A 16,847-nucleotide genomic window follows, 5' to 3' on the forward strand; every position below is an offset into this window, starting at 1 on the left:
GTGCAAATAGAATTTAAATTAATGTATTTTCTAGTAATAATTTTTAATTTTGTTGATAAGTAGATTTTCAAGTGCTTGGTATAAATTTCTTCAAGTATTTGAAGAAATTTATACCAAGTTTAAGGTTATTAAAATGAAGCAAGCAGTGATAGCGTAGAGCGAGGCGATTCGGATCAAGTTTTCCTGATTGATAAAAAAGTTTATGGAATTCGTATTTTTAAAGAAAGCGCTTTCGGATATTGTTTTTTGCAAAGTTATTTTTAAAAGTGCAATATCACTTGCGCGTCATGGAGAAACACAGACTATGAGCTTTTGTTTCTGTATTCTTTCCAATAAATTGTTCGCTGTACTTCGCAATCCGCGTGTGTCCACGTGATTGAATACGCGAAAAGAAAGTTTCGCACAAATTGCACGCTCCAACCCGATCTTCAAAAGGATTCTGCTGCGCTTCCTTCTGTCTCTTCCCATTATTTCCTGTTCGAAGAGATAAACTCGGTTACCTGATATATACGTTTTTCAATATCACTTCTCGCTCCAATATTTTCTCGATTTCCTCCAAGTTGAAGATATAGACCTGTAACAACTTTTAAATCAATCTGGAGCTTTATCAAAGTTTATTGTGGACTTTATCAAATAATCCATCGATAGAATTTACACCATCGCAGATTCTATTAATGTTTAACTGGTTGAAGTGTTAATAATTGAAATTGCACTTGTGGCTTAATCCTCGCAAACAATTCAACTGTAATTTCGATTAGCCGTATTTTCTTTAGCCCGCGGACATTCTTGTTAACTTGCAGATCAAATATATAGACGTCACTTGCCTACGGGATGCATTTATGGAAATACTGTCCGATGCAACGCACAAATATCAAGCAGATTATGTCACTACTAAAATTACCATTGTCGATTGGACGGTATCATCAATAAACATCCACATGCTATCATGATCATTTCGTCTGTCAATACACTCTTAATCTTGTATCGTATAGTACTTGTAAATTTGGAATACAAATTTCTGAATGAAATAACATTTTGAGTTACATAGTTTACACACTAGTAGGAAACATTTTTGAAAAATATTTATAAATAATAGCTTAAATATATATTTTATGTATAAATATTTTCTATACATATCATAAAAGTTGGATTCTTCTATTCACGCATGCGATAATACCATAAGAGCATTCAGCAGAGCACTTAACATGTTGCAACTCAACAGTTGTGCAATAGTTGCGTTCTGCTAAACGTAGCCAAATCAACATATTTCCATTTATTTTATATTTATCTCCACAGATATACGAAATAAATATAAACACATTGAAAAGTTCTATTTTCGTTTTTCTGAAAAAAATCTTTTATGTGACTGTAAGTATGAATAGTAGTAACACAAAAATTTTATTTGGATCTATTTTTTTACTACGTTGTGACAATTACTATTGCCTTTGTGTTTGCTTGGCATTAAAAAAAAAAACCTTATTGATTTGATCGCATTGTCCGTTGCTAGATGCCTGATACCGATAACGGGAACTTTCGAAGGGCGGAGATCAGCACCATCGATCCTCGCGATTCTACAAAAACGTCAAAGAGATCGTCAGTTTGATGATGAACGATTGTAGGTTGCTCGATGGAATGGCGGCGAACCCAATGGTCTTTAAAATATTCAAGCGAGAGTGTGTTTGACGGCCAATCGGAAAGGACGAAAAGTCGCGCTGGACGCTGGGACTCGCTCTTTCGAAATCGACTCTTTCATCCCTGTGGAGTTCGTTCCCCAGAAGCCCAGTTGGTTCGCAACCAGTTCGATGGATCGCGAAGAGAGAAAAAGGGAAAGGGAGGAGAGGAGAAAGGGTCTATTGTGTCTTTCAATGACAATCGCCGTGGTCGACGGACATTTGATCGAATCAATCGATTGGTTTCTACGGTTCTTCTAAATATAGTCAGGGGGTGAGGGAGAAACGCTAAGAGAAGGAGAGGGATTGGAATCAAAGAAAGAAGAAAGAGAGGCTAGTACAGGCGGGACAATCTCTCTGGAGTATACCAGACGGTACATGGCTGGAGAAATGGAGAGGTAGGGAGAACGAAAGAGAAGCTGTTAGAGCGAAGAGCAAGAGAGAGACTCGGGAATATCCATGGTAGCTCCGGGCTCATTTGAATCCGACGCTCAATAATATCCCTCAGGAGTACCGAAATATCTCAATATGTGTATATAACATCGTGCTGCGGCGTAGCTTACGATCTCTAGCGATATTTGCTTCGGCGACGTCATCCATCAAGATCGCATAATACAATTCGTCGGGATTCTCGATACGTAGAGAAGACCTCCATAAGAATTCTCTGTGCGATGAATAACCAGAATAACGATCGCCGAGTTAATAATCCACGAATGAGCATTTAAAGATCTTTGACGGGCCTGTTTTTACACTGCATCACTCACGTCGCGAAAATTTACACATGTATCTGAACGAAATCTTATTAATTATGAACGGGCTTTGAAAAAATTACGGGGGCTTGATTAAAAATCTGAAAAACCAAAGTATATTCTGCCGGATTTCAAGAATAATATAGAAAAATATTCCGCCAGTATGATAACACGATAAAGTGTCCCGAGAACTCTGTCGGCAGGGCTCGGCTCGCTCGGTAGCAAACGGGGAAGTCACAGGCAAAGAGCAACATTCGCCTGGAGGGATGGATTTTCCTGTCAGAGGTGGAGTTTAGAGGTCGGGAAATTAGTTTAGTTATGCGCCCGGCAGGGACGTCTCTTACGTTTCCACTACGGACGTAAGACCTCGGCGAAGCACGTACATGTTCTAGGGCTCTCCTCCTCTCTGTCCTTTCTCCGCACACTCCGCGCTACTCACCCCCTCTCTTTTATTCCTCACAAACTTCCTCGAGTCTTCTCTCCAGTTTACCCTCTCCCTCTCATGAATTCCGAAGAATCGAGCCGGCTAGCGGCCTTCAGAAGAATCAAGCCAGAGGGAGAGAATTTTCCGGAGTGAGAACAAATCGAGCGAGTGAAGGAGAGAGTCTTCAAGTACGAAGTAGCATTGAGGACTGTTGCTACTTACTACTCCGGAACAGCTGGCTGACGAAGACATCATTGACTCAAGATCTCAGTCTCTCTCTCTCTCTGTCTCTCTCTCTCTCTCTCTCTCTCTCTCTCTCTCTCTCTCTCTCTCTCTCTCTCTCTCTCTCTCTCTCACGCGCACGTGCTAATTCTCCTGACTATCGAGCGATCTTAAACGCGCTCGTTATAAGTGCCGCTTTGTTCGTTGCGCCGCACTTGAGTGCCATTTGAAATTTAAAACGTTAACGGAATACTCTGAATAGCAGAAATTAAATTTGCTGATTTAATCTCACGACACAGTATTTCAGATACGTTTTTGTGACAAATATTTGTGCCGAATATGTATAGAGCGGAGAACGTGTGAGAGTCATGCTTGCATTGAAATTAAATGGTTAATGAAGTTTAAAAGGTTAAATTCGAAATTTTTCGAATAATATAAAATAACATTAAATCTGTTACTATTGTAACTTCTGGTATGCTTTACAGCAAATTATCATATATCTTATAAAACACAAACTAATAATATAACATATTACGTTAATATTACAATTTCCCACTCAACAATATAAATGTAATCTAATACCTATGTATGTTGTACATACTAGTTATATTGAGCACAAAATTATAATTGGTTATAATGGTAATATTACTATTAGTTTGTATTCTACGGGATTTAACAAATCATTTTCTGAATGTGATTATCGATCCTCCGCCAACAACTAAGGTGTTTAAACACATGATTGATATTTTGATTGTAAATTTTGATAGATATAAATCTTTAAAAGAGTAAATAAAATACAATCCGATTTCTATGATAAAAACTTGTTATTTGTTAAAGCTTTGGTAAGTATACAGATTTTATCCTTATAATCCGGAACAATAAAATGTTTTGTTTCTCAAAGAACCTTATTACTGTCGGAAAAGTTAAAACTACTTACTTTTGCCAGCGGAGGGTAAAAATATCTAATAAATAATCGAAATGTTCACTCTTATTTATAATCTCATATCGACTTACTTGGGAGTCTTCTTCAGTAAAGATCGCGTCAAACGCGAACATCTTTGGCGCCGCCACAGTAGGCCGTCGATCTTCTGCCGATGAAGATTGCCCAGATGCTGGATCCACCAATGTAACTTGTTTTTTACGCTTATCCGCGCTGAAGAAGCTACCTCCATCTCCAGGTGATACCCTTAGCATAACTTTTACCTGAGTAACAAAGAGAAGATCCAATTAAATTTTATTTCTGTTAAAATCAACGGTAGACTTTTAAATTGATCAAATGTTAAATTTGAGACACGATGCGTCAACAAAATTACTCAAACTTATTTAAAACATGTAATACTTTATATAAATGTGACATTTTAGTATAAATGTATATATACATATATATATTGTACATATAATACATACTCTTTACATTGAATTTTTACAACGCCTTAATTTTAACACAAATCTCAAAAGAGTTAAATAATTGTATAATTTTTTAAAATTAAAAATTTTTTAGAAAGAGCTATTTTGTAAAATATTCCATTATTTTTTGTATCTAAAAGTATATAGTAATCCTGTTTTAACAAGAATTAATCGCATTATTCGTTTAGTATTGCAAGCATAAATATAACTCTTCAATCGTGATTGCGGGACGTTACTGTAGTATTGACTACTATAGATTGTGTGACGTTAATGATAAACTCGTTAATTATCGTGAAATTGAATCAGTTATGGAATCTGCCAATTGGACAGACAGCAGATTACGTTTGGTGACTAAAGATAAAGCTTTTCCGTTACTTAAACGCTTGACGAATCCGTTTTAATAGGTTAATATTACATAATAAATTAGCTTAGCTTTTGCATGAAATAACGCGTTCATTAAAATTATTTGATAGACAGTTTCTCTAACGGCAAGTGAACGTCGAATCTAAAATTACTTTGACTCACGATAACAGATCGGTCATTAAACGAACCATGGTACTTATTGTAATAAATGTATTCATGAATACATATCACACAAAATTATTAAAACAAAATTGCGTTTAAATCACAGCATCAACCTTCAGTGATATCTCTGCCGATTATTTTATGTAAATGTCACGATTAATATAATGTGATATAATTAGTATAGAAATAACAACAGGATAATGTGTATAATAATTCATTATTACTCCTATGAGATTATGCCAGTTATGTACAATTATGTTCCACACGCTCACGCACGAATTTCATTGAAACTTTTATATTGTATTCTACATTGTTTTTCAGTCATTTATTATGAATATATATTATTATGGATACAGGTGAATACATACTCTTTGCATTGAACTTTTAATACAAAGAATTTTAATTTTAATCATACAAATCTGAAAAGAGGCAAAAATGAACAATTATACCTTAAAAATGCCACATGACATTCATATTACAATAATCGAGCCGCAATGGACACCGGGTAATATGGTAGCAGGTTGTATTCAAATACGCGAGAAGATACGTATATTTATCGGCCACTCGTGAAATTGAATATTGCTTTACAAGTAGACAGTCGAGTATTTTGACAAGTAATGTTGCTTTATTAAAAATCATCGGATGACAAATTGCAATCTCATTTATCAATAACTCTCAGTGTTTTTTAAGTTTTTATATATTCAGTGTTTTGTTAATTATTTTTTCAAGGTTGATTCATATATAGTATCACCTGTGGATCGCACCTGATTTCAAGAAATCATTAAAAGGAAATTTATTCATAATTTTTTTTTTTTCAGAAAATCGCTAATTAATAAAGTCTTTACTAATTTTGTACATATTGCAATTTGGCGATTTATTGCTTCTTCAAACTTGAACGATATTTAAAAAATTTAAATATTTTAGTATATTGATACGATCCAGCACGATATAAAACAGAAAAGTAAAAATAAGAAAAAAACGATTAAAAACAAAATTTAATTGGAATGAAGTTGTTCTTCCAGCGAGCTCTTCAATTATTTTTATCTAAGATTTACACCATATTTTACGCTCGCGCGTGATTTAAGCGAACTCGAACGTTTCGACCGATAAGACGCGGCGCGGCGCGGCGTTCTTCCGCGCAAAGTCACGGCGATGCATTATTAAAGCCACATCCGGTCTCGGTGCACCCAGATCGATGTTGTCGGTACCGCGAGCGGTCCACGATTTGCTCGCGCGCCGACTCGTTCGTCTGTCCGTCTGTCTGTCTGTCTGTCCAGGAAATTGGGTTTGGAGATTTCGTTCAGATTGCGGTGCACGTCCTATCTCTTGCATGCGGAAACACACCCCCGTCGCTACGGCACACAGGTACAAAAACAGACACGCGCCTTTTTTTGTTTCTGTTCCCCCAACCACGTGTCGTCACCCCGGCTCCGCCTTTCTCCCCGACATCCTTGTCGCCTCCTGCCACGTCTCTCCGCCATGTAATAGTTTCGCGAAAAGATCGGAGCGCTACTGATCGAGCGACCGGAAATAAAACGGCTCCCTCGACGGTCTTGTTGGAGGAATTCTGCATGCATCGATCGTACGGTGCCTCTTCAGTGCCCTTCACCCTTTCACGAAGGGTGTCCCACTCGAAGGTGAGTCGATGCCCTCTGTCCTATCCGTTCCCTAAGACCCGGCTATTTGCGAGGTGGACCTACGTGCTTGCCCGCAGCCACTCGGTATTTCGTTACGAAGCTGATTTCAAGGGGGGATATCAATTCCGCTCGAACGGGCCCTGCCGGAGGAGATTCGGTCCCGGGTCCTCGAACCTGGCGAAGGACACTTTGCACTCTCAAACTAGCTCCGGTTCGCAACACGTTACAGCTATTACGCGCAGAAATTTCTGGCATGAGGATTAACAAGAACACAACGTTGAAGAAATAACAAGTTTTGCAGTAAATAGAGTCTAAATGTTTGTGAGAGGACATTGCATATAAAATCCATAATTTACTATGACTTTTCATTTAGTTTTTACAGCTAAAATTTTGATGACAACAAAATATTTTTTTACAATATAATATACGAAATTTTAACAATATATATTTTTCATATTTTTATGTAAATTGTTACATTTTTATAAATTTGAGGAAAAACTGCAGGGAAGATAAATTTTTAAACCTATTAATTTGTCATGGAAATAATTGATATTAACTTTTCCTGAAAGAATGCAGTTCGCATAGTATACACAATCAATTATTGAGCAGAATATAAAACTATATCATGTGCAAATATTGTAAAATTGAAAATGGCTAAATTTTTCATAAATCTATTATATGTTATATAAATTGATATGCAATTCAATGCATGATCGTCAAGCTGCAATGCTTGTTAATGTATTTTAATTGCAATTTATATTGATATCCACATTCTTTCATTGCTCGTAATTTTTTGAAAAATTTTCAAGGCGAATTTTATGTGAGAGCAACCTTCATCATGTCCAAGAGTCCCAATGTTTGATAGACTTTAACGTACCGCAATAAAGTGTCTGAAAATTACATTTCGAGACGGAGGCCTCCGGTAAGCCTGCCTCGTAACCATCAAAGTTCGGCCAAGTACGGCACAGTCCTCGAAACGGAACGGGGGGATTTTACCGCCGCTCTACTTGAATTTATGCGTCCTCTCCACGGGCTATGAATCCAGGTTTACGCGCTGGTACGTTGAAATTAATTAGTTCGCGGTCCAGTCTGAAACATGTAACTGATTCAAACGAAAGCTTAACGATAAACTGTGATCAACGCGCTAGTGATTATAGAGATCTCTCTAAGATTTATTAAGAGCTTATTCTAACGAGTAATTTACTCATTGCGTTTAAGTGCTTTTACAAATTGGATATAAAATCTATTTTGAAAATATTTTGGTATCTCCTTAAATATCTTCGTCTTAAATTTTTTAGGTTATTCCACACATATATTATTAGTACTTTAAGTAAAGTATATTTTTAGTACGAATAGAGAAGAATACTTAATATTAGTTGAAACCGAATTATATAATATATATTAACCGAAAATAAGATTTCTTTTATTCTCATCGGTCCAATTTCAAATTATAATTGTTTATACACGTTCTCTTGAAAAATGACATGACTCTCTAATTATTGATTATTGCAACAAATATTGCTGAAGCGTTGATGGTCAAATTAGAAAGTATGAAATTTAGGTGATCGAGGTTCTCGAATCCCGGCTGAGGTAATATCTTTCGCAATGAAATTATTATTTGCAATTTTTAAGATTGTTAATTTAATTATTTACATTCTTATAAAGATGCTTATTAGCACATTAATTTTGTTGAATTTAATATGTCAATTTAATATATGATGTTACTATTCTAATTCTGTTCATGATTGCATTTCAAGACTGAAAAAGATTTCGACTATCAATTTGCAGCATTGGATTAGTATATAAATTTACACCGAAATATTTAAGCATTAAGATCCACTTTGAGCGAAAACAGGATTTCTTTTGCTTCATTAGATGTACTGAAAACTCTCATTTAATTACTACTTGGTCAAATTTCGAATTATAATTCTTCATTTAGTAAAATTATCTTATTAATTATGAAAATAATTTTACAATAGGCTATTAAAGAATGTAATGGACCATTAAAAGAACGTTATACGTAATGTTCAGGTAATGCCACCGGAAATGGCACCTGCGACGAAAGTAGCGCGTTAATTCTTTAACATTAGCACCCACGATGCGCTTATAGTATACACTATGTTAGGTTACAACATACAAGTGTTTTATGACGGCACTCGTCCTCGGAGGTATTATCCGCCAATTTACGATCATGGCGCGACGTGTTCGGCGCTTATAAATGAGCGATATGTCGCGTAAAGTTCCACATAAATTCTTGTCTAACCCTCGATCGGGTCATCGTCTGCACGATAAAATCAAGCGATGATTGATTTGCATGTCGGCGATAAATAATGTAACGCGATAAACGATATAACGTCGTTGCAAATCATTTTGTAAACTGAGAATGACGGCTAGAAGTGCGAAATTATATGCGCCTAAAGGATGAATATTCATAGTGAATAGAAAAAAAGATGTATCCAAATAAAAAGTACAGTAATACAAACTGTCAAGACTATTTTAATTATTGAAAATTAAAGTTAATGAATTTAAACGGACCAGAGACTTTAAGTTCAATTGATATTTAATAAGGTATTTAATAAGATTATGAAAACTTGAAACTTGAAGCTTAAAAACGATTTATCGTATTTATATAATGTAATCTATACGGTGATCTGATTCAAGCCATATACCGAGAGTTTACAATAAACTGAATTACTCTTTAGCTTAGTATGGAGTTGTATTATAAGTGTACACTCTTGAATATCAGGGATGTTACTTTACGCTCATCAAAAGTTCTGTAATAATCTACAATAACAATTACTGAGCACTAGAGAGCCAACGAGACGATGCTAGCACGGGTTTAATGCTAAAGATCAGGCAAGCTAGTAAAGATAGCAACCTAACTTACATTCTGTACGACGCGTTGTATGATTTGCATTGTATCCTATTATACAAGATTATATAAGTCAACAGAAAAAGTGCTCTGAGATTGATAATAATCGTAAACTTTATTGTAACTCTAAATCTCTTTTATAACAGTAATCATAGCAAAAATAATTACAGTAATTGAAATATCTGGGGGTGATGTATGGCTTCGTATAGAAGCGATTAATATATATTTCGGTTTATTAGATACAAATTAAAGAATTAAAAATTTTAAAAAAGGTACAAAATATGGTTGCAATATAAAAGTTTTGTAACTCATTTCAGCAATAATAAACTAACATATTGCTCATTTGCTACAACAATGATATAATTAAAATAATTGTCATTTTTTTTAGTTGCTCGTAGAAAAAAAATTGGAATATAAAGAAATAAAGAAAGAACATATTTAAAAAAACATACTTTTTTATTCCTCCGTAATCAGTTGTTAATCAAGTTGCATTTAAAAATTAATATCACAAAATTTTTTATTCATACATATTTTCTTTGTTTTCTTAGTTGTGCCATTGTTAAAGCAAGTGATCGATACATATATAATATAAATGTATACACGTATAGATCGAATATGTGTGTTTCTATTACCGCAATAGCACAGATATTTAAATAATCTAACTATCAGTGAAAGAGAATTTCACAATAATCTGCAATAATTGCTTTCATCTATCATGATTTGATCTATTACGTCAACGTTCATGTATAACTCGATATTCTGGCTTTATGTGCTGTGTGAAATGAAATTGATCGAAAATTAGATTATATTTCTTTCTCTGATAGCGCCGCAGAGATATTGGTTATTATGAATGAGATCCGATTGGCGGATCACAAAGCTTTCAGGTGAGCCACGAGAGACGCGGATGACGGAAACTAATTGTTGAAATTGGAGTGTGTTTCGATTTCGGTTTCTAGCAAGGTGCACTGCGGTGCTCCGCAGTCTGGCGTCGTGTGGCCTTTGGTTGTAAGAGACAAGAAGCGAAAACCCGAGGGGATTTAACTTCGACAACGAATATCATCGGAGGGTGCAAGCCACGATTGTACGCTCTCTTTAACTGAAGATTATTCGCCGAACGCGGTTTATTTAAGTAATCGTCATTCGAAGGGAGTGGTTATCAGCACGAACCCTTCGTTAAAACTATAGTAATCTTCTCGACAGTCGCCCCGGAGCAATCTCGACGTTCGGCTTCTAACACGCAGTAATCGATCTCGCATGTAAACTGGTCGTATCTCTCGTAGACAGGAAAAGAAATGTGCCATGCAAACACACGTTAGATCAATTAATTAATTTAATATGCAAAGAAAATGGAGAGAGAAAGAGAGGCTATATTTTATATTTATGTATAGAAGTTACTATATTATTAAAAAGTACTATTGTCATATTATATTTTTGCAATATTATTAGTTTTGTATTATTGATTTATTATAATAACAGGATAAGTTTTATTGTCAAAACGCAGCATTGCTTTATGAAAGATATAATCAATAGTATGTTTATAAATATATATTTTTTAATATATTTTTTAATCATAATATATACACATAAAACATATTTATAGATATCATTAAAACCATCTAAATGTCCGACCTCAGGGCAAGCTACAAGGGACTAAAGTTCCTGACTCGGCCGTTAAGGAATTTACATCGTGAAGACCTTCGGGCGATTCGAACGAAATTTACGCCATGAAATGGGTCAGAGGTATTTCACCCTTCGCAAGGGGTGTACTACCGACAAATTTGATTTTCGCGAGACGTGGCGAATGCAATCCCATCAGCGTCGAATTTGCCCCGTCGATGAAACATCTACAGGCTAACACAAATACAATTCCGTACTCTGTTCTGGCGATCACAAATCAATTCAAAAGAAAATTTTTATCTTTCTCGCGTTTATTCCTCGTAATGTAAACAATAGAAAAGTATTGAGTTATGATTTTTCAACGTCACAATAGACTGATCAGACATATATAGTATTTCTGTTAATTTAGTATGACATTTTCCGTTAATATTATTAAATACGAGCGCGACCTATGTAATCTGTCTTTACTACACAATATAATGAACAATTTTTCAATAATCACCTTACTGCAAACAAGATTGCACCAGATATGTAAGTTAAATCCCTCTTGGAAATTATTTCTCAATCAAGCTGCATTAGCATTGGGATACAATTTACTTTCCATGAACTAATCTATGCACACTTTACAATGTTAAAATCCAACGTGCTTCCTGGCACCTTATAGTCCAAGAACTCTATTTTTTACTAGTCCCCTTCACCAGCCGCCTGTCGGTATGCACCTTATCTCGGGTCGAGCGGAATTTTGCGATTCAGTATGCAGGCACCGCGACGTGGCACACAAAAGCCGGTACCTGTACACAGAGTAACGCAATACTTCCGAGGTCGTCTCGCTAACAAAGGCGCGGGTGAACAGGGTAAAGTGCATAGGGAGGGAAGACGGTAGCGACGGCGGTGGCGACGGCGACGATAGAGGGTTGGTTAAGCGGACTGGCTTGCTGGCTGGCTGGCTGGCTGGCTTGTGCAAAGGGGTCCTGCGTCAGTTAGGGTTGTCAGTCAAGTAGCGATAGCGGGTATAGCAGAAGCGTGCCGCACGCTACTTTAGCCTCGGACTGAGCGTCGCGCTCGCGGTGTACGCTGGTACAACGGTGTGACGTTGTAATGGCTGGATAATGGCGGCTGTACATGTACATACGCTTAATATCGCGGCGTCAAGCGACGTGAAAAGGAACAATTTGAAACGCTCGGCTTGAGGTTTGTCTGGTTACCGCTTTACGATATCGTCTATACTTCACTCATTCTTGTCGACCTTCGCGTCTGGTTCACTTTTGTCCAATTGTTCAACTTACGTTTTCAATTTTCTAATTATTAATAATATTAGAGGTTCACACTCACGAATTTATACCTAATACAATAATTGCTGGAATTATCGAAATTCATCATAACTTCACTTGATTATTAGGAATGTACAGCTAACTGCACTATTGCTGCATTCAATATTTTTACGAATAGCAGTTTTATAACAGTTGTGAAAATGACTGCGATTTTCGAATGATCGCAAAATATACGTTTTTCTTCTGCAAAAAAGAAATATTTCTTCGGGTTGGAAAGTATCGCGTTTAAACTCCAAGATGCTAAGTGCCTAGATTATAACAGTCGGGCCGTAAGGAACACAGCTTGACGTACCGTGAAGTATGACAGTCATAAATTTCCTCGCGCCACCAACTTCTACTAGTTTCTGTCTTCTTCTTTTCCTTTTCCGTCTTTCCTCTTCTCAGGCAAATCAGAAACACTTGATGCATTCCACAACTTACGAGGGTGGATATGCGCAAATCCGCTTTAACTTTCATCGCGATAATTCAATGTTCTTACGTACATATCGAATAAATGTATATATATAAATATTTAGAAATATGTATAACTTAGAGTGGAATGGTGGAGTGGTAAAAGTAATAAGATACATAGATAACGAAATATACAGAAACTGTCAAAATATTTATTAATTCTAATTATAACTTCTTATTCATAATTGAACATTTATTTCGTATTATAATATTTTCTCCTGTTCCTTTCTATTATTGTTATGTGTGCTGTGTAATATTTATGTTGAGTTTAAAATTAGGTCTATCCCAATAACTCGAAAGTCTCACTTTAAATTATTGTATACTTCTCATTGATAAATTGACGATGTCGCTAAATTTGTCTTGCAGAAACTGTCGACTGCCGCATGAGTTCTTTAGAAGATCCGTGACACTCGTCGCATGTCCCAACGTTTTTCTACTAGTTATCGCTATCAAGTAGATTTGACATACGTGTTTTTATACTTTCACAGTGCAATATCAGATATATGGAGTGTTATTAACGCGAATGTATTGCACATAATGTTAGGCATTGAACGTACAGTTCAGTGCATAAATGCAAAAAAAAAACGGAAAGACAACGACTGTATTACTTACCGTATTATCAAGCATTGATCTTTTCGTTCTGTACCGTTCATTTATTATTTTTTCTCCCTTTGGCAATTTCGTCTCTCGTTACTCGCCGAAGTCAGCCCCCTCTACTTACAGGAGAAAAATCGCTCTTATGTCAGACAGGAAGTGGCAGGACGGTGGAGGGCAACGAAAGAGAAAGAAATTGGTTTCCAAAGGTAAACTAATTTCAGGCCACTTCGTTTCGACGAGAAGTCAGCCTTCGTCAGCCTTGTCTTTGCTTCTCCTCTGTATCGAATATTCTCGTTTTTTCGTCCATCATCCGTTTTCCTGTATCTAAACCCCGCTGACCCAATTATCGTTTCTCATGGAAAGACCGACAACGACCGCGTTTGCATCGTCGTATACAAAAAGGACCAAGAATCGCGCTGTACGCGGTCCTTCGCAATCTTGAATGCAAATGAGACTCGGTGCTAGCGATCCTTTTTGAAGGATCTCATCTCGTCCTTTGAACAACGATGGTCGGTGGGGGTCCATTAAACACCACTCACTCGTTCTTCTGTGAAATTTTAGACGTTGATCTCAGGGTAATCAAAATGGACGTATATGATAAAATAAGACAATTTACGATTATCTTTTAGAGTGTACATCTTAATTATTGTAATTCATACTGTACTAAGCGAAGCATGGAAATTCTATTTTCGATAGCTTTAGCAAGCAAGAAAGAAATATATTTTATTTAACCAGTAATTAGAACATTTCTCTTTTAATTACTTTTATATTTATATTTATCCATAATCTCTCTTATAAAAGAGTAACAAATAGTACCCAACTATATTAAGGAATTTGTAACATGTTATATGTTATTTTTTAACGTTCATTTTCCTTGGTAATAATTACTAATAATAATCACAGTGTTTAATAGCCTGCCGTGAGTACACTATTTCGTCGTCACTATACTGCACGTCAGGCAATTCCTGCGTACGTAATCCCTGGTAATTTCGACGAGGAGCATAGCAGTCGGGGAGACGTCTCGACGTTTGGATATACCGTCGAGCCGCAGAAACCGAACGTACATGTAGCGGGGAATGTAAATTGCTCGCTTCTGCCTAAAGCCGCGGTGTAATAAATCTCGACGACGAAGACACGACGATTGCCATCTATCGAGCAAGGATAACGTATCGAAATCACGTATACGAGGGTTAAGAAATGTCTGAATTCGAACGCTTGCTTTCAACGAATATATTCGAAAATCCTCGTCGCACCTGCGAGGCAAAGTTCTTTTTTTTTTTTTTATTTCGCGTTTCTTGATCAAATAATTAACGCTTTAATATTTAACAAGAATTAATTGAGAAATGGATAAGTATATGAAATTGATTGGAAAATGAAAAATTTTTCACTTAGCTAATGTGCAATTGAATGCGAAACTGTAATTGTGTATTTTATTACTGTTATCGACATTAAGTACAGTAACTGCGACATAAGTAGACCATGACATCCAGCAAAGTGTGATTATATCGTTCGAGTAATTATAATAAAATGTACATTCCTATTTTTCCAACCGGGCGAGTTTCTTTTCTCTCGGCCGCGGCCGGTGCGACGGATTAATGTACAATTCGCGTGACGACAAGTCGTTTACACGCGTGCGTAATTATCGCCATGCTCGACGGTATCGTGTGTTTTTCGCGGTGATATCTTTTGCAGAACACCGAAAAAAAATGAATAATCACGTGGCCGGGTAAATTTTCGTCGGCGACAATGACCAGTTTGTCCCCCGATTAAAGGGGCGATTATCCGAACGCCGCGATTTGCTGGAAAATTATTAGCAACGGTTCACGAGCGTCGTGCAACAAACATTAAAAGAGAGGGGGATAATTTTCTCAGGGAATCAATGACATCAGCGTGACGACCGGCCGTAAAGTGCAGCGCGCAATTATAGTCGTCACGAGTTAAATCGCACGTGTGTCTACGGCACGCGTTCTCTCACACAACGTACGGCCTGACAGCCGATGTAATAAAAGCCTGAGATAAAGGCTTAACTTTCCCTGCGCTCGTAATTTTCGGTTTCCATATCCGAAGAACAGTCTGCGTGACGAGCAGTCGTAACGAAGGGAACGTTGATGTCGCGGATCCTTTTCGGCGAAAGGCAAAGGGTTTTGCCGTGTGGGTGCGGTCAGGAATTATCGAGAACTCGTTTTTCTCTGCGCCCGTTTCTGCCCGGCGAACGAATTCGTTTTCCTAAAACTAGTTCCGACTAGTTACGCCAGAATTACTCCGATGATTGATCCGTTGTTTCCGTTGTCGTCAAAGAAATTTCTTCTTGTATTACGTAAAATAACACATCTACAATACAATAGCTGTAAAAAAGTTATTGCTAAAAATTGACTAATTCGTCAAGTATCAAATAAAAAAATAAATTATAAAACAATGGTTTTATTTTGTATTAAAAAAATTAAGAGATATATTATACACGGAAAGAACAATTTTACTGAAGTATTTAAAAATTTAGCTACATATATACATCTGAAAATTTTGTTGGACCATCAATATAATTATGCAGGAAACTCAAGCGTGAGCGATGCTGCAAAACGTTTTGACATTTTAACAATTAATTTAAGCCTTTTACATTACACAATAATTACAACTAGTTTCATGTAATTATTTGGATAGTCCAACAAAATTATTTTCAGATTCGTATCTATTTTATATATTTGTAGCTAAATTTTTAAAAATTTCGGCAAACTCGTTTTGTCCTGAGTATCTGGAAGCTCTCTCAATATACATTAAAAACTCATACATAAAAGAGAAAACTAAAAATTTTAGAGATTGCATCTAGCAATTCACCAGCATTCTAATTAGAAAATGACAATTAAAAAAATTTTTGCTTTCTCATTTGGCTTTCTCTCTCGATGCATATTTCATTCTCTAATCTAAATGACAAATTAAGTGCAGATTTCGAGATTATTTTGTTAAATATTAGATATCTCTTATTGAGTATAACATCTCGCGCACAATTTTGCAATGCTTCAATATCATTATACGAACAATTTCATTATTTTGCGAATGTCGGTATTCTCGCTAAATGAAGTTGCAAGAATAGAAATATCTGTTTGAAATACTAATAAATCTTTTGTATTTCTTGTAATCGATATACCCGGCAAAAGAGAAAATATAGATTGTAAGTAATGAAGTTAATGCTTTCCTATATCACGCTTCTGGCCTCGATAACTTTAGCATTTTCTTTCTCCTTCCTTGCGCGAACGTGAGAAAATTGATAATACATTGGTACCCTTTTATTTCTCCGTATTTTTCTCCTTTAATCTAATCCAAGTTCTCTTTAATAGTTATTATGTTCTTT

At 36.1% G+C, this 16,847-nt stretch overlaps 1 protein-coding gene across 1 annotated transcript in view; it reads right to left on the bottom strand.

The window, feature by feature from the left end:
- Positions 1-16,847, bottom strand: part of LOC108753842 (kinesin-like protein CG14535) — a 259,756-nt gene that overhangs the window by 36,965 nt on the left and 205,944 nt on the right. The window contains exon 4 of the mRNA XM_018495775.1: positions 4,080-4,268. Coding sequence (XP_018351277.1) covers positions 4,080-4,268 — 189 coding nt within the window. The remainder of the gene's footprint in view (positions 1-4,079; positions 4,269-16,847) is intronic.

Source organism: Trachymyrmex septentrionalis, unplaced genomic scaffold (genome assembly GCF_001594115.1).
Source record: "Trachymyrmex septentrionalis isolate Tsep2-gDNA-1 unplaced genomic scaffold, Tsep1.0 scaffold72, whole genome shotgun sequence".
In the NCBI taxonomy this organism is placed as follows: Eukaryota; Metazoa; Arthropoda; class Insecta; order Hymenoptera; family Formicidae; genus Trachymyrmex; species Trachymyrmex septentrionalis.